General features: G+C 37.2%; 1 protein-coding gene across 3 annotated transcripts in view; it reads right to left on the bottom strand.

The window, feature by feature from the left end:
* Positions 1–845: 845 nt before the first annotated feature.
* Positions 846–19,695, bottom strand: part of PAXBP1 (PAX3 and PAX7 binding protein 1) — a 29,180-nt gene continuing 10,330 nt past the window's right edge. For all 3 annotated transcript variants that reach the window (XM_086617728.1, XM_086617741.1, XM_086617735.1), the window contains exons 9-19: positions 16,195–16,318; positions 13,400–13,499; positions 12,831–12,946; positions 10,312–10,511; positions 7,800–7,944; positions 7,524–7,645; positions 6,696–6,772; positions 6,371–6,437; positions 4,623–4,769; positions 4,102–4,256; positions 846–1,461 (exon numbers count right to left, since the gene is read on the bottom strand). In XM_086617728.1, coding sequence (XP_086473854.1) covers positions 1,344–1,461; positions 4,102–4,256; positions 4,623–4,769; positions 6,371–6,437; positions 6,696–6,772; positions 7,524–7,645; positions 7,800–7,944; positions 10,312–10,511; positions 12,831–12,946; positions 13,400–13,499; positions 16,195–16,318 — 1,371 coding nt within the window. In that variant the 3' untranslated portion in view covers positions 846–1,343. The remainder of the gene's footprint in view (positions 1,462–4,101; positions 4,257–4,622; positions 4,770–6,370; positions 6,438–6,695; positions 6,773–7,523; positions 7,646–7,799; positions 7,945–10,311; positions 10,512–12,830; positions 12,947–13,399; positions 13,500–16,194; positions 16,319–19,695) is intronic.

Genomic DNA, 19,695 nt, shown 5'->3' on the forward strand with positions numbered 1-19,695 from the left:
TACTCCATCAATCCCGACAGTTCAGAAAAACAATTGTTCAGTGTCCAAATGAAGTGTGCATGTTACAAATTGTACATTTTTAACATACTCATTTATACCACATGACATGAGCATAAAATACAATGATTTCTTATGTTGTTCAGTATGCCAATTTATTGCTACAGTTCCCCCCAAAAGTAGGGCACACCTGGAAATAGCTCTTAAACCAAGGCTATTACAGCTGTTCCTATGCCTTAGACCCCAAGATCAAGTCAATAGTGTTCCGATGTAAATCACCAGATTTTAAAAGTGTTTTCTTTTTAATTTACATCAAAATTAAATGCTTTGTTTTGCAAGACTATTAGATGGTATTTAGTGGGAAATGTAACATTAGGATATTTACTACAATATAAATACTTCAAATCATAAGACAAAGTTTTCTTCACCTTCATTTTGCTTGACATTTTTAGCCATACCAATCAGAAAAAAAACAGGTTCCATGTACGAAGTTACAAAAAAAAAAAAGACAAAAAGAGTGAATTTAACCAATTTGTACAAGGAACAAGAGTCCAGAGTTCATCGATAAACTATTACTCCTATAAAATGAAAGACATTTGAGGCTTAGGAAGTGCTGTCACGTATACTTGCGCAATAATCACAAGTTCTCATTGTACGCCTGTATTAAAACAAAACAAATTAAGTATTGATTTAGGTTTTCCTTTCTGTTTTGTTTCTACAAACAGTCTTAAGAGTTCCATATTCTGAATGCAAATAATTTTTTAGCTGTTCTAATCTGAGTGCAGCACAGCTGCTTTTTAAAGGTCAGGTTCCATTTAGCTCACTCTTTAGAGCTAAAGAGCTCTACTCTTTAGCTCAAATGATTTTCACGTATTTGAATTTTGCCAGCCCTTTTGACCAATAATATGATCATTTTATTGTCAAAATAAGTAATTTTTAGCAAATGAAAAGCTTATTCCAATAGTACAAGATCTCTATATCCAGTGTGAAAGCAACATGGTGGTATAAATATATGCATACATTGTATTACACATAATATATTATACACATTCCAGTTAACCATGAACAATTAACAGGAATAGATGACTACTAATCATGGGTACAAAGTATTTTTGTAAACAAGATTTTGAGAAACTTTAAGGAAAACCTGATTTCTGGAAAGATGACAATCTTGGGATTCCATTTTTGTTTCCAAAGAAGTAAATTTTGTTTAAGGATGCTGTATATAAGAATGCACTTTGTATTAAAACAAAGATCAATACTTTACAGTTTAAGAAACTTTACATATGTACATAAATTACACATCAGGAATGGTTTTAAAGCTCAAAATGAGTTGTCAGAAAAGTCTATTTTCCTTCTATTAAAATCTTTAACTCTTTTACATTGTGATCATTCGCAACTGTCATAGCATGATCCAGTGCTCGGATACTCGCTAGAAGCTTTATGATCTGCTTTATGTGCTCCCTAAAAAAGAGGAACCAGAGGTCAGTACAGGAATGGAACAATCATGCACTATTATTAATATTTCAACAGAAGACTACATTATGAATCCATATAGCAAATCAGTTTCAGATAACTTCACATCATCTTCTCCTCCACTTGCTTAGTCTGATAAAATAAATTGGTTATCAGCTTTGTACTGAAATTGAAACATTTATTTTGGGAGCAGGAATTAATCACACAATACGGTTTAATACTAGATGCAGTATAATCTCAAGAAAAAGCCTTGGATTACTTATGGTACTGTGCAATGAGTCACAGCTCTCTTGGTGACTAATGTGTAAGCCAAAAAAAAAATAAAATCAAGGCGGCAAGTACACTTTAACGCACGCCTTAAAAAGGCACGAAGCTTGCCACCAATGAACTGCATTACAGTTCAGGTCAATCTAGGAAGCTTAAAGTGAGTAAACTGCTAGGAGGACTGTACTTCTTTGGATGTCAAGAACAATTATGGTATCTTGTTAGGAGGATGGTCATGAAGTTTAGACCAGTCTCACAAATAACACCAGAAGTTCAAAATTCATCTTAAAAATTAACCTAGCTGATCTGTGAAAAAACATTTAGAAACCCAGCACCAAGATACACTTCCCTCTTGGTGGAAAGGTCTCAGGCAACAGATTTGTTAAATGCCAGGAAAAAGCAGGAGGACAGAAGACAGAATTAAATTAGAACTCACTATGAAAAAAAGGATTAATTAGATGTTTCTCTTCCAATACAAAACTTTATCAAGTTATCATTTCAGCTGGTAAAGAAAGTTCTTAAAAAATTTAGAAACAGGCTACCAAAAGAGAAAGTTTAATCTCTACTGGATTCTCTCTCAACTCCTTCATTTCAATTCCAGTATCATGCTAGGCTAGTGTCCTGGTTTTGGCTGGTGTCATTTTCGCCTTAGTAGTTAGAACAGCACTGTGTTTTGGATTTAATATCGGATTTGGTATGAGAAGAATGTTGATAATACACTGATGTTTTCAGTTGTTGTTAAGAAATCAAGGACTTTTCAACTTCCCATGCTCTGCTAGCGTGCAGGTGCACAACAAGCTGGGAGGGAGCACAGCCGGCGGAATGGACCCACGATCCTTGGCTTAGGCCCAAATTAGCCAATGGAATATTCCATTGTCATGCAATGTCATGCTCAGTGTATAGATGAGGGTTGGCCGGGAAGCTCTCTCTTCTGGGATTTCTCTTCTTCAGGATCGCTAGCCAGGCACAGGCTGGGCATTGGTGAGCCAGCAGTGAGCAATTGTGATGTGCATCACTCGTTTGTATATTGTATTATTATTTTAATCATTCTTACTTTTACTTTATTTCAATTATTAAATTGCTCTTATCTCAACCCATGAGTCTCCTTCCCTTCACCCTTTTGATTCTCTCCCCCATCCCCCCCCTAGGGTGGGGGACGTTGAGTGAGCAGCTGCGTGGTGTTTAGTTGCTGGCTGGGGTTAAATCATGACAGGTAGGCATTTTGGTTTTAGAAAGGAAGGCATAACAAGTCCACTTTGAATTTGAATCACGGGGAAATTTAAATTGGTATGTGACATTGCTATTGTACTTTGGACACAAAGTTCTGAGGCACAACCTGAGAGCGGATAAAAAGTTGTTTGAGCACAACCCAGTGTGGCACAAAGCTTGGTGTTCTGTGAAAATGAGGTGATTCATACGCCACAGTCAAAAGTGACTCTGAACAGAAAAGTGTCTAATAACTAACACAGTAACTGTAAAAAAAAAAAACAAAAGATACCAGAAAAAACCCCAAACTCTTAACCAAGATTTTTCTGCTAAGGTTTAAGGGAAATTTCTGTCTCTATGTTTCAGTGCTATGCATAAAATCGAAAAAGGAGAAGGATCTAATCCCCCAGAGAGCCTCAATAATTGAAGAGTAACTCAACAATGGCTCAAGCAAGTTCAACTATCAAGAATGACTAATGCAGGTAGCAAGGGTTCGTCTTTCCAAGTTTCAGGTTTGCTAGAACAACTGAACTATTGACCTTGAAACCTCTCCTCAAGCAACAGCACAGGAATAAACAATCTTCCGGTCTTCTTGTATTCCTGTGTATTGGTCCAACAATTTGTCTTTTAAAGTTTATCATTGTTCAAAACAATACACCCATAGCATTTCAGGTTACTTGGCAGCAGTAACATTTATGCACCTAATCTGAACTTTTCATTATGCTGGTTATCAGACACAAGTAAAATCTCAGGGAAAACAGGTTCATCTAGTTGGTTGTGTAAATAAAGCCAGAACTTTTGTACTGTATACAAAAGCACAATTTGTAATATAGAAGCCATTATGCAGGGACCTGCAACACACTCACAAGGTGGAACAGCCCAAAACCAGTCACAACAAAATTTGTCAGAATCAGGGACACTAAGCAGTAGTGCAAAATGCATTACAAATGTTTCATGATTTCTAGCAGTTGCTGTTCTCAGACACCTTAAAAACATCCCCATCCATCACACCATAACATTTTTAAAGTTTGAATTCAAAATTGTTTCAAAAGACACACAGCAGTATGGAGATATTTACCTATGTTTGCGTGCATCAGCAAAATAACACAAAGGACAAGAATTGCACTGCAAGAATTGCATTAACTCAAAATAAGTTACCTTGCATTTCTCTTCTCTACATCAGAGCAACCAATGCTGTTTCTATAAATTGTATCAGCCAGATGAACAAGGTATCTACAGAAGTTTTCTAGCTGAGAAATAGTCTTGTCTCCTTTCAGATTAGTGAACCACTGTTTAGGAAAGCAAGCAATCACCTGGACATAACAGGAAAAAGAAAGGTAAACAAAATGTAACAAAATTTTAAAAGCTATCTAACATGATTTGCAAAGTCGTCAGTGACAAGGGCCAACTGAGTGAAACTGGGGGTGGGGAGGGTGGAGCAGAATCCAAAATTCAAGCAGTAAAACACTGAAACTTAACTATACCTAAACTACGTATGGGTATGAACCACAGAAGCATCTTTAGTTTGTGTATTAAAAACAAAAATCTATTTTTTTTCACTGATATTACAATGTTGATATATCAAAGCCAAGATTTTATAGGTAACCTCAAGTTTTAAGTACATCTTCACTTAACTCACAAATTTCAAGTGATTTTAAACATTGTTTGATTTTACTTACACTTTGAGCTTTCTTAATGCTGTCCTCGCCATACTCAGAGTTTTGAAAAGCCATAAGAATGTATCTGTTTAGCAGACCATCTATTGACAGTTCCTGAAGAGTTTTGTTTGAAAGGATTCCATACCACTGGAGAAAGTTTCCCAACAACTGAAAATACAACACAGGGAAAATAAGTATTTAAAAACGTACTGAAACCAGAAATTTGATCAAACACTCTAGAGCCTCTTCAAATGCAACAGCATGGCCAAGGCAAGCAGTGGAAATATGCCTTCTGTTAGTTTCAAAACTATTCAGAATCCATAAAGTACCAGCTTAGAGTGTTAGGAATTCTCATACAACAACCCCCCACCATAGTTTCGCTCATGTTTTGCACAAGAAATCAGAAAAAAAAAATTAAAAGTTTTAAGCCATCTTGTTCTTAAATTTTGCTATCAACGTCAAGCCAAGCGAGCTCTAGCATATGCCACAGGGGGGCAAATTCACAGCCCCCTTGTCAACGAAACCCCCAGCTACGCTGTCAGCACACCCTTATCTCCAAGGCACGGTGACACACGAGACACAAAGTGTCACGGGGGAGTGCTGGCTAAGCCAACTGCACAGCTGTTATTCCCCGCTGGTGTACGGCCTGTGGAGAATTGCTGCCAGCCTCGTCCAAATGAACGCAGCCGGCAGTTCACTGTTGAGGCAGATCATCGGGAAAACAGCAAAGGAGCGACTGCCTCCCAGCTTCTATTTCTGCTCGTCTGTGATGCTGTAACTGATGTGCTAGCGCAAGAGAGCTGTATTTTTAATGCTTCCCTAAAATAAAACAGTGGTAACAGCATGCACAGTTCTGAACTGCCCGGGCTCTGACACATACTGCCAGAAGCAGGCAATTTCACTCTTAAAGACATAAGCCCTAAACAAACGACCTGTTTCACTTTTAACAACAGCTTTTTAATAGATGAGCTTTGTGCACTTTTTGCTCTAGACAGCATCTAAGTTTACTTTTATTTCAAAGTGAAAGAATTCAGTGCCAAATATTTTAAGTAAACGAAGCGATTGCAAATGTGTTCAGAATACAGTCTCCCTCATGGCTGCAATTTAAATAGAAAATCCCAGATAAGAGTTCTGTTTGTGTGATCATGGAGATCAGCAGTCCAATCAACATGGCTCTCACACTGTACTTTCCTCTTTAGTTGGGAGCTAATTTTATTTCCAATATATGGTTGTGAAGAAACTGCATCAGTCATAGCTTCTTACAGACCTCTGCACACTCTACATGGCACATTTCACACACACAGACTTTTTCTGTCACACTCTTTATCGTTTCAATTAAACTAAGATTACGAATGCTCTTACACTTTGCAAATAGCGGTGAGCTTTCCAAAAGGGGCCAAGTTATTTTCATGAAGATTCTCACAATATATATAAAAAAACCCAAACCAACCCACTCATTCCCTCATAAGTGAAATAAAAACATCATATTTTATGCTGACAAGCACAATGACATTAAAAAAACCCTGGGTTGAGTATGCTAAGTGGGTTGAGTATGCTAAGTAAACGCACAACGCACAAGTTAAAATGACAGTGCTTTCACTTGGCAATCTTTTGAAGAGGGCACAGCGCATTATCAAAGATTAAGAATCCTAGTTTAGAGTCCTTTCAACTAAAGTTAAAGCAATTTCCATCTACCATTTTCCACAAATTTGAAGAGGATTTTATTGCTACGCTGACCGAAGATTTACTGGATGCATTTACTGACTTACCTTAACAGAGGACCAAAACTGACGTTGGAAAAACAAATATGGACCAGAGTTCTTGTTTTCTAAGATGCTGGAAAGTAAGAGATTTCTTTAATGAGCAACCAAGACCACCTCTGTCTGGAGTTTGCTGGTTTCCTCCTTCCCACACACAGTTCACTTCTATAAATATTCCCTTCCATCCTGCTTGTCTTTGCTAAATCTTCACAGCATGATAACAAAAGATCTCCTGTATCCAGCAAACTGTACTGGGAAAAACCCCTACCAACTACAGACAGAAGACACCGACTTGCTAATAAAGGTCTAACACCACAGTTGAAAGCAAACTTACTTTTTTGGATATAAAGGCATGAATACATCGTCATCTAATGTTCTCCTCATTCTTAGCAACAAAGCCTTTAAAAGCATCTGAAATAGATAATATTTTTTTTTTTAAAAAGCATCCAAAGCATTGCTTAGTAGTTAACCACTCAGAAATAGATTTTCAAAGCAATAAAGAACATTTGTGACCCTAACAGTAAAAGGCAAACATACTTAAACACATATATAAAGTCTTAGAGAAGCCTGTAATAATTAGCAGAGCTGAAATTTGAGGCTTTAAATAAAAACTGAAGGCAATGGAATTACTTATGGTTAGGCTTGGCTATGCAATCAGCTACTGAAAAGTCAAGTCTATTGTCATTTTCAATATTCTGCTAACTTCCCCATACACATGCACTTTGGCACATTTTCCATTACTGTAAAGGCAAATTGTATTAGCTACAGCACCTGAACTCATAACATCAGTTCTTGCCTTCATAGAAGATAATCAAAACAATCAAATTTCAAGGCAACACATTTGAAAAGGTTACAAAGATGTAAAACAAAAAAGCCTGACTATTTGTAACTGACCCTTAAAGCAGAACTGCAGACCAACAAGTCTTAGTACATTTGGTATCTCTTTTTATCTCTAGCTTCTATTCTGGGGAGACTTCACCGAGTTCCTCCTCCTAATTCATTACCTTACTTGACTCTCCATAACTGGGCTGCAGAGCATCAAACAATTGCAAAATTCTCTTTCTTGCTCCTCACTAAGCATGCTATGTTCTTCAACATAGCGTATTAAAAATACATTCAAATTCCTTAACTTACCCAAGAAATTTAAAAAAAAACAACTTACTTGTGTATTTTTGTTTTCTGCATTCACCACTGAAGGATATCCATCTACTAGTTTCTGTACAATTGCTACCATTCTAGTTGTCTGTGTTGTAGAAAAAGGATCCCATATGTTTTCAGAAATTACTGTAAGAGATTTAAGAATTACTCCACTTTAGAAATACTCAAATACGGGTACTAAGTCAGACAACAATTTACAAAACAGTAAAATCTGAAAGCACAGGCAAGCATCAGCTTCCACACACGCCCCTTTTGCCCGATTTTCTTTCCAAGACTATACCTGTTAGTTTAGGAAGAACGACTCTCTCCACAATGGTAGGCAATAGTGAAATATCAGCATCATCTTTCACTTGCTCCTGTTCTTCACAGCCATAAAACAGCAATGATTCAAACCACAGCATAGTCTCAAAATCTCGACACTTGCCCTAATAAAAAAAGAATTGAGGTTAAATTCCTAAACAAAGATTTGAAGTAAACACACGCAAAAAAAGGATTATATATGCAAGTATAATACACTCACAAACCAGAACAAGACTACTTTAAAACAGTCTACCAAGTATGCTAAGCAGGCAAGGTAAGCAGCAGTTGAGCACAATAAGAACTCAAGAATCCAGTCCTTTTTGTCTATGTGTCAGGTACTCATCTGCCCTGGAAATAACAATAATAATAAAAAAGATACAGTGCTTCAAGACCAAATATTCTCTTAACCTGGCACAAGGATAGACAAATTACTTCACCTCTTGCTTTGGCTTCCCTACTTCTGAAGCAGTGACAATACTTTCTTCGGAAACACAGGCAAGCCTGATGCCTGAGGAGTGACAAAAGTGTGCTGTCTCTTTGCCTGGACACTACAAATCATGTCAGCACAGGTCATAGAATCATAGAATGGTTTGGGTTGGAAGGGACCTCAAAGATCATCTAGTTCCAACCCTCCTGCCATAAGCAGGGACACCTTCCTCTAGACCAGGTTGCTTAAAGCCCCATCCAACCTGGTCTTGAACACCTCCAGGGATGGGGCACCCACAACTTTTCTGGACAACCTGTTCCAGTACCTCACCACCCTCTGAGTGAAAAATTTCTTCCTTAGATCTAATCTAAATCTGCTCTTTTTCAGTTTAAAGCCATTGCCCCTTGTCCTATTACTACATGCCCTCTCCAGCTTTTTTGTAGTACCTTTAGGTGGTGGAAGACTGCTATAAGATCTCCCCGGAGCCTTCTCTTCTCTTACCTTTTTTTGATTAGCATATATATGGACAACCCAACCCAACTAAAACTTGAGAGAAGATGGGGACCAAAGTCAATTTTCCATAAAACAGCCAAATGAACCAATTCATTCTACAACTACACAATCATTAGATCTAGTGAAGTGAAAACAGTGGAAGTGAGACTGCCTTTTTTGGCAGCTGTTACCCTACAGATTTTAACTTTTAATTACACCTGAGCCAAATAAAAGCCCGCTGATTAGGCTAAAAGTGAGAAGTATAGTTCATTTGTGCTGCATTATAAAATTATGTTTTCTGGATTAAAAACCTCTTTTCATGAATACCTTGTAATTTTTCTAATTTAACAAAATGCTTAACTGGACCAGTAACACAGGGTAGTGAAAGTGATCAGCTTTGAGAATTCTGTACCATGTCTCCAACTAATCTGAGCTTTGCTTTGCCTGGGAACTCGCATAGAAACAGCATGGGGGAAGAGAGAATTTACAAAAAAAGTTTTAAATTTGACGAAGACATCTTTCATAGATTTTCCCTTATTCTGAACACTCTCTGAAGAAAAATCTTGCTTCTCTTTCTCTGCAATCAGCACAGAGGGAACAAAAGATCCTGTTCTACAAATATCCTCTTAGTAGTTAAGAAAAAAACCCCCACACTTCTGAAAAAAGCAGAGATGCAGTGATTTGTGAGGTAGGCTGACACATCTGCAGACGGTGCTGTAGATGAGATGTTTTGCAAGGGGAGAAGACAATCTGCCTTATTAGCCTAGTTTCCTAAAAAAACCCCAAACCCCAAGCTTATGCAATTGCACTCACTCTGTGCCTTGACCCACTCCCATTCCCCCGTAAAAGCCATTAAGACAGAAAAAAATTCCTTCCAGTACTGTGAAAATGAGTACCTGACTGCAGCAGAAATACCTTACAAGAGCTTTCAGTGGTAGGAAGAAGAGAGTGGGAGTCAAAAGCTTCCTGAACTGTTTGTCCTAATGGCTACTCATGTCAGCACACACATGCAGGCTGGACAATGAATGTGTGCCAGGGATACTGGTCTGCAACAACGATGCCCTGCTTTTCCCATGTTTCCTATCTAATCACTGGGCAATAAGTACTATGGAAATTGCCAGTCAGAGTTCTACAGGGCATGAAGGTGTAGGTGAGAGACAGACAGACATAATGTAGAGACATAGGTTGTAAATCAACATAGAAACAAGCTTCTTAGTTCCACTTCTAAAGAAATATCATCTCTAGAATCACAATTTTTTCTTAAGTATTTTAAAACCTAAATGTATTACTTGAGAACCTGTTTAGCTTTTTGGTCTACTCTACTCACTGAGAAGGTACTGTCATGTGCTGAATTGAACTTTGGTCTGCTGGGAACACAGGACAACAGACCCCACAAAAGCTTCACTCCAAGAGAAGTGTCCACTCTAAACTTCATGCCTAGAACATGCATTTATGAGAAGCACACATCAAAGGCTCAATTCACTTTGCTCTGCAGAAGTGTGAAAGAATCACTATATATAGAAGAAGTGTGAAAGAATCACCATACATAGAAGTTACTTGCACAGGACCTTACCTCCAAAGGAGTCCAGATAAGCAGCTGAAGTCTGATTAAAGGGTTAAACAGCTTCGGTAAACAGAGGCCAATATAAGCATCCTTATAAGAAGCAAAATACTTTGAGCGCCAAGCTTCAAACTGTGACTTAATACAATCGATCGAGTAAAAGCTTTCCAGAACATCTTCAAAAACTTTGCTGGATTCTTTCAATATGCGATCTGGTCGGGGAGAAAAACAGTAATAAAATTAATCACCTGTTCGCCGTAATCTCTCTTTCAAGACAGACTTTGATGCTCACTGGCCTAAGCTAACTCCTATGAACACAACCAAAAATGCATCGCCTTTAAAAGTTCTCTTACTTATGCCTCAAATACACACAGCAATAAAAACATGAGCACATGAGTACTCTCCGATATACTGCTTTATCACAGGTCTTGCTTTAAACATTTCATACAATGATTTTCAGTTACCAGACATTGGATCAGTGATGAATTGGGCTGTATTCATAGAGGTAAGAAAATAGCGTGGATCTAACTTCAAAGCTGGCCTTGTTCTGGATGGGAGTTTGGAACAGCTGATCTGCAGGTTCCTTACAACCCAGATTACTCTACAGTTTTGCTCACTGAAGTGCAAGTACAGGAGGGCATCTCAGACCAGCCAACTGAACTGGCACTTCAGACACAGCAAGTTCTGGCAGACACCATTCTAAACTGCTGAACATAACATGGCTGTTAGCACTGGGCAATTATTACAATCCCTTAGCACCTTCCTTACTTTTTTTTTGTATTTACAGTACCAATATTCTATGCAGTTCAAAACCTTTTCTCTGTATATTATTTTCCCTTCATCTTTTCTACTTCCCAGGGTTAGTTTCATTTTAATCAGTCATTTTTGCTACAGCAACAGTTTTAAATGTTCAGTTATACAACTGACATAACTAGTACACACAGCAGGTAGAGACAGGGCTGAGGGTACATGAGATTATTCCATATAAACACGCTTTTCACACTGGGATCAAGAAGAGATGCTACAAGTAAAGTCAGCGGGTCCAAAGTGCATCCCTCTGTTCCATGTAGCTTACTGCTGATTCTGGATTAACATGAGAGCTACGAATGGTTAAAAACAGAAAAAGCTTTAGAAATACTATGCTTACTTGGAAACTGATGAAACTCCTACAAAAGGCTTTTGTACACATAAAAGTGCCAAGTTACAAAGAGCAACTGAGCCACACTGAATTTTTAATCTAAATCATTTAACTTAGCAAAGTTAATTATAACATTTAACAACTCTTAACGGTTACTTTGCTTATCAAAGAGCTCTCTCCCTGCATCTGCAATTTTGGTAAATCAGCCAGCAACTAAAGGTGTGGAAACTGCACTTCTGAAGGATCCAACTGCTAGACAGGTCATCTAATTGCTTTTTTAATCTGTTCATACTTTGGGTCTCCACAGCCACCTACAGCAATGACTTTGGCATTTTTATTACACTCTCTGTAGGAGGTGATTTGTTTACTTTAAACCTATCCTATCACTCCATTTCGTGCCCCCTAGCTCTCATACTGTGAAAAGTCAACATCGTTTCCCTCACTGAAGAGTCCAAAACTGTTTAATCCCTCCTCCTATACAACATAAGAAATTCTATGTATGTGATACTTGCTGCTCCTCTTCTCCACATTTCTTCTACTCTGATTAAATTATCTTTAATCCAAGAGAATGATAACTGTACTCAGGTTCAAAATGAGAAGATAACAGGATTACTAGAGTGATGTTCTACATTCTTCACCACTGGTTTCACAGTAACTGCTGGCATTGTTTGCCAACTGCTGCTGTGAAAGATGACTGTTCAATCAAACTATCCATACTTCCTCAAATCTCAGGTTTCTTCCATCTCCCCCAGTGCTTTAGAGGCATTGGCTTAACTTACAACACCATTTATTGCAGAATTATGGTTATGCATAATTGCATAATAATGGTTACTTTGAGCAAACAAATCATAATCATATGAATTTCAAATCAAGTCAGTACCACAAGATCTTTCTGCAAAGTTTACATTCAATAGTTTTATGTCATCTGCAATGTTTGCCAGGCTGTAACAAGAGTCTACAAAACTTCTGTCATTGCATTTCTAGATGCTTATGCAAAATTCCAGAAAATATCTCCTACTAGGCAAAAAAAGGTTTCTAAAGCACTGAGGTTTTCAGAATTTCACATGTAAAACAAACAGACATTTGAAGAATAAAAAACCATGTTACAAATTAGAAGGAAGACTTAGGTACAAAAGCTTACTGCTTGCCAGCAAAAGAACGTTTGAATTAAATAAAAAGAATCTCACTAAGGATGAGGTATTTAGTTAGCTGCAAGCTGCACAACAGCTTGGCAAAAGAGACTGTTTCGTTCACGTTGATGATCCAGCAAGGAACAGTTTCTAAACTTTCTCCAAAGTATGGTGAAATATATGGACAGGGCTGCATTTGGATCAATATTTTTCTGCCAAACGTTCTATATTTTGTTAGATAAAGCTTCGGTAGCTTTTCTAACCTCGCTCCATGTTGAAGTTTGTAATATCTGTTGAAGTTTCCTCATCATCGCTGGAAAGGCCTTCAAGGTGATCTGCCATCTTCCCAGTTTGCTCTCTTGCTTGTCTACGACGAGCTCTGAAAAGGATCGGCAATATAAACCAGCTATTACTTTCCCCACCACTCCCATACAATGAACAGACTTGCCTAAGCTTGTCATAATTTTTAATACAATGAAATCCAGGTTGAAAAAAACTTTCACTATGTTACCACCTCAAACATTCCACTATGCTGCCGTCTCAAACAATGGAAGGAAGAGAAACCAGCAGAGACCATACTGATACAGCATGGTTTTACTATGCTTTCTTTCAGTGATTTTAAAAACGGTATCATGTAATGGTGCCTTGTTTTGTGCACTTGCATGCTAAGTTGAGATATACAAGAACACCCTTGCCCAGCATGCCAGCTCAAGTGTTTGCCTCCCTTTGCAGGAAAGGAGCAAATGCTGCTACTTATGTTCATCTCACAGGATAACTGCATTCTGCAGGCAGGCAAAGACACCTAATGGACAAGAAATCTCAGTACTCTTACCTTCTAGCTTCTCTTTCTGCAGTCCGACGCTTTACTTGTTCTTGATAGATCACTCTGTCTCGTCCAAAAGATTCAAGATTTGGTGCCATCAGTGCTTTATCTGTAAAATTACATTGATGAAAATTAAAATGCTTATCTACGATTACATAAATGTGTTGTAGGCAGTTTCATAAGAGTCTTTTACCTACTATAAACTAAGTGTAATTTGAAGCAGAAAGCCAAAGTTTTCAAAAAGATGCACCCAGAAGTCTGATCTCACAAGTGTAGAGGTTAAAAGAGGAAGTAGCAGAGTTTGGAAAAACTCCACTTAAACGTCAAATAGTTTTCACCATACTTCACTCTTGTCCCTCCCCTCTCACAACAGTACCCAACTATACAAAAGTGAACAGTTTCAAAAGAAATTGCTTAAATTGAATGTTCCAAGACAAAAAGCACTCCTTACACAAACGCGTTCACCACAAATCTTTTGAAAAGAAAATGCACAAAAAGAAAGGCAGAGAAGAGTGACCAGTGCAGGAATATATGATACTTCAGAGTTCTAGTCACAGGGTTTTCTAAGTTTATATGCTTTAGATTGCCTAAGATTAAAACACATTAAAATCTACAGGAAAATAAATCATCTCCCGTCCTCTTTTTAAGCTGTGGTTCACTATAGATGTTCCTGATTATAGAAAACAACACAGCTAACCAGTGAAGCTGATCAGCAACCAGCAGGCAGACCCAAGAATGTTTCCAGTTTATCCTTTTCAGGTAAATTTTTCAAAGCGGATTGAGTGTTAGCCAGTGCTCAAATAACCCATTAAAATATAAACATCAAAAATTAACCAAAAGCCTACCCAAATTTCAGGAGTAAATTTACGTGTTCTAACTGAATCTATTTACAAATCCATCATTAAAAATATTAATTATGACCTATGGCAGCATTCCAATTCTATACCAGAACTACTAAGAGCCTTAACATAAAGATGAAGTCATAATTTCTCCAATTTTTTAAAATGTTATTCGAAGCTGAGAGCTACTTGTCTTTACACAGAAGTAGAGCAAAAGTTGGCAGACAAACTCAAATTCACTTCTAGTCCTTTAGTGTTCTTACACTGTATATGAAGGAAAGCAGATCATCTATGTCTGCAACACACATCAAATCAAAGACTGGCAACGATTCCTAGTTTCTGTGATAATTTGAAGGACAGAACTAAACTATTTCTAGACATAGCGAAATTCATTCTCAAGACTCTCAGATACTAAATAAGATCTCTCTTTAAAAGCCAGCCTTTAAAACCCAGACAATGACAACGATTCCCATCCCACCATTAAATTCAAGTCTAAAATAATCCATTCTAAGATTCTTTTAAGAAAAATGTTTCTAGTACATTAGGTTTCTAGTTCTCACAACAGCATTTCATGGTAAAACTGCAAGGCCTACATGTGATGCCTGGGGCTCCAAATAAAGGAGAGACCTTATAGCAGCCTTCCAGTACTTAAAGGGGGCCTATAAGAAAGCTGGAGAGAGATTTTTTACAAGGGCACATAGGGACAAGGAGTAATGGCTCTAAACTGAAAGAGGGGCAGTTTCAATTAGATCTAAGGGAGAAATTCTTCACTCTGAGGGTGGTGAGGCACTGGAACAGGTTGCCCAGAGAAGCTGTGAATGCCCCATCCCTCGAAGTGTTCAAGGTCAGGTTGGATGAGGCTTTGAGCAACCTGTTGCAGTGGAGGGTGTCCCTGCCCATGGCAGGGGGGTTGGAACTAGATGATCATTAAAGGTCCCTTCCAACCCTAACCATTCTATGGTTCTATAAAGTCCTAAAGGGAGTACGCATGCTAACCACTCTGTAAAGGGATGGCCAACTCTGATGCCATAACATTTTATCACTCTCATTAAGTTCTATCTAATGGTATTAACAAAATTTCATCTCTGGACACACTGTGACAGAATAGGAAATAGTGCGTATTACAGGATTTTAGGTCAGTAATAGGACAGACAGAAAGCCATTTTAAAACTGGGAAACTCTCCAAAGCAGAAGACGACTACTATTAATATGGTATTTTACCTGTCATTTAACATGCTGAATAAAACCTCCTCCAAGGAACGTATATTTCCAACCAAGTTAACATTTATACTTTTGTAGAGTTTTACATACTGAAGAGTAATCACCACAAGAAAACTCTCCAATGACAATCCCCCATCCACACACTCACAGTAAGCAGGTATTTTAACTGGTTAATTTTAAGCTGTATTTCATATAGGGTCACTTTGTATTAGTCAGAATTTTAACAATGGCAGAAGTCTCTTCCAGTTCCTTAGCTCTACCAGTTAAGTGTCTGAAATGAAATACTTATGCTGCCTACAAAATAGAGTATTAGACAGAAGTTAGCTTTAGCCCAGTGCTTCATGGCTTTGTACAGAGTTAACTGGAGATGTTACAGGAAATTTATAGATTCAAGTAGGTTAAAAAAATAAAGAGAAAAAAAGAAAAAAAGTCCTGACATAAGAAGAAAATTGGGAGTCACATGCTACCACTACTATCACTGCCACCATGCGTACATTTTCAGTGCTAGGAAAGAGAAAATATAGTTAAGAGCAACAGAATGGAGAGATGAAGTCAGAGTTAGACTGGCTTTGAGTTTAAAACAAAACAGATTAGAGAACTTTTAATGCAAACTTCCTTCTACCTATCTCAAGAGTAAGGATGAAGTTTAAGACAATCATACTTTAAACATTTACATTTAAATTAAGCCATACTAAGTAAACAAGGTTGTTTAATGAATAATAAAAACCTTCAAGATGGACTGACTTGAATGGCTTGAAAACTCCGAAGATTCATCTTTAATATCATCTTGTCGTCTTTGGACAAGGCGGGAAGCTCGCTGTTTGTACAGCTGGTGCATTGCAGATTCAAGTTCATTAATCAGAGGCACCTGTAAAAATACAACACACTACGTAATACCAAATTCTTCAGGTGCTTAGTTTCTGGGGTACCACACTAATCCGAAGCATAATGCTGTCACTGTACTTTTAGCAGCACAAACTGTTTCCTTTCACCCATGTGTATCGTTTGGACCAGTAAGTATTTCAACGTGAAGGAAGTGCATGCGTTTAACAACGCTGACAGCTTTCAACCGTAGCAATAGCATTCTGAAAGTAAACTGTGTTGAGTGAGTGAGTGTGCACAGTAAGGTAACCATTTTAGAGAGTGTGAAATGTTATTTTGAGTATTCTTGTTTTCTCTACCAAGTGCATTAGATATTGTGTTACAGTGCTTACAGTTCTCAGACCTCCATGTTTCCTCTCTTTAAACAAGAATGTAGTAGTAGTTTACACTTTAATAAGAAAATAACCTGACCATATACAGTGAAAAAACAAAGCATGGATCTAACCTCCTGAAGCCAGCAGGTACTGTTTTGCTCTAACTCTTATTAGCATATGCTGAAATATTATTACTGGAATGCAATAAAACAGTGCATAAACACGTTATGCCAACAGGTAATTCAAATCAGTAAAATCTTACTCTAGCCTATCGTTAAAATTAAAATTGTACAATTCATGTAAGTTATGCATTAAGTATAACTTTTGAATGATATAGACTTAAGTCAGATAAGACCTGCCACTTTTTTTTTTTTTTTTTTTTTTAAGTGGAATAAACGTCAGTACCAAGTATAACAAAAATAGATGATGTTATAACAACTAGGAATTTCCTGACATTAAATAGCAGATTCACTGCTCACTTTTGCAAAAATTCATTTCCCAGGACAAGTTAAAATTAGATTATAAACATTCAAATGCAAACCAGAACTTTTCACGATCTCATAATTTGGAAAGGCAAGTCCTTCTGGTATGAATGCTTAAGCCATAGCCTCCTTACCTCCGAGACATATGCTTAGTCCACAGTCTTCCAGTCTTTTAGCTCAAATATTTCATTGCTGCCTACTATCCAGGATTAAGTTTTTTTTCAAAATAAAAGATAAAAATCAGAAATTGTTTCCTGACATACTTTAGAATATGACTCAGCAGCTATTAAAGAACCTCCTCCAGTAAAATATAAGATTATGAGATTCTAGTTACAGGGTCATCTCAGCTATCTGAGAATGATGTGCACATCAGAGGAGATATTAAAAGGAAAGAAATATTAGTTCTTTGTGGTATAAACTCGGCTACAGGGATTAAAATGAAACTGCACCAAATCAAAATACGTAGAACTTTCTTCTGGAGAAAACAGACTAAGGAGAAATAGGAGGAGGGAATATCCCAGTGCTGGAAGTGTATATTCTGAATTTAAGACAATTTGGAAAACAGAAATAATAATTTTGAAAAAAATAAAATACTAGTTTTACTGCACTTTACCATAGAAAACAGCTTCTTCTCTTTAGCATGTAAAGGAAATTCTAAAATTGAAAAGTTAAATGAAAATTTTTCAAAGCATCTGTAAAGGTTCTTTCTATAATTGCCTCAGGATTAAAAAATCCTGCTATGTATTTAGGCATATGAATCCACTCAAAGTATTTCCTATTTAAAACACAAGAAACTTAGAAGCTATAATAAATACTGTGGTTGGTGAGCAACTGACAATTTCACTGACTACTATAAAGTTACAGCTCTCATTTATTGTGTTTTCTTTAGTCCATACCTTAAACTCAGTGTTTGTTGGTTTTTTTTCTCCTTCACTTTCACTGTGAATAGCGTAAGAGGAAAAGCGAAAAGCTCTCTGAACATTTAGATGACAAAGATAATTTTAATCTACAGTCCTCCTCTCTGGCACATACAGTATGTTTTGATAATTTGCTTTTGCAGGTAAAATAACAGTTCATCTAACTGTGCTGTCAGAGATAAGCTCGGAACAATTTAATCTTTCTCTACCCCTTGCATGTTCCTACATTCAAAATGTAAAAACACTGTTTCCACTTTCTAGCCCTCTCAGAAAGCGAAATTCTGACAGTAATTACTTGTGAAGGAAGTCACGCAAGCACCTTCTGCTCCATTGGTTTTATCATTTATGGGAAAAAAGAAAATCATAGAGGATTTGACATTTCTATTGCTTGTTTCTAAAATTTGTGTAATAGCTGCCTCCACTGCACCTTACCAATGTTCTAATGTTCAGAATCTCTTCAAAACAGAATACAAACAAAATGGTTTTGCTTGGCTTTGGGTCATGAAAGGCTGAGCATAGTGAATAGGTGCAGAAATAAGATGGTATGGGGAAGAGAGTCTAATTTACAATGATATTTTTTGCTCTCTGAAACTAAGTCAATAGTCATACAAGAAAACTCTAGGGGAATGGACTCCAATTTTGGAGTGGGCAAATATATTGTGAACCCATTAGTGCTCCTTCAGCAAACCACTTCTCATTCAGATCAGTACCAATGCGAATTTGACTTAAACCATGACTCGTCCTAATAAAATGAAGAGAAAGCATTAAAGTCTCATCTTTGAAAGGATAGGGAAGGACCTGGCTTTACACGTATCTAGGATATGTGTTCATATAGGTATGTGTATACCTACACACACACACAATATTGTTATTATGCATATGGACACACATTTTATATGTTTATGTACATTACAATCGTAACAACTACATACATTATATTATAAACACACACGCTTTAAAAATTAAGTACTCAGGGTCACAGGTTCTAGAAAAAAGCTTAAGGTAATTTATCTCTATGTTCAAAAGATAAGAAGAATTTACTGTCCTCCTGCATTTTGTTATTTTATTTAAATAAAAACTGTTATTGATTTTATTACTTTATTTCATCTCCTCCCTTTCCCTTTTTAGAAAACACTGCAGGGTCCTGAGAGTTACTGGTTTTGAATTTGATAGTACTTTTGTCATGCTGAAAGCACTGAATTCCATACCAGATTATCCAGCCAAAGAACTGAGGAATATATAGGACATAAAAAAAAAAGTAATGCTCCTGTTTAACTGACCACGTCACCTCCTAATTTTGCAACTCATTGTACATACAGGTACTGCAGCAGCCTCCAACTGAAAACAGGAAAACTGTGAATGCCCGTAAGAAGCATGAGATGATAAAAATCACATCTTAAAAGTTCAATGGACTGGCATGGCAGGTGGGATATGGGGAGGGTGGGAAGGGAGAGGAAAGTGTCCAGGTGTACAAGACTTCAAAGACCAACTACCAGGAAAACAAAGGTATATCGTAAGAAAGCAACTTTAACAAGCTTGTTTGTTAAATTATCAGCAGCTAACTTTCAGTATAATGGCTGGGACTGATTTACTTACTAGTATAGCTAGATAGGTCAATAACCCTGCTACGAACTGAACTGAAATTGTTAC

This window comes from Tauraco erythrolophus, chromosome 1, assembly GCF_009769465.1.
Source record: "Tauraco erythrolophus isolate bTauEry1 chromosome 1, bTauEry1.pri, whole genome shotgun sequence".
Lineage (NCBI taxonomy): Eukaryota > Metazoa > Chordata > Aves > Musophagiformes > Musophagidae > Tauraco > Tauraco erythrolophus.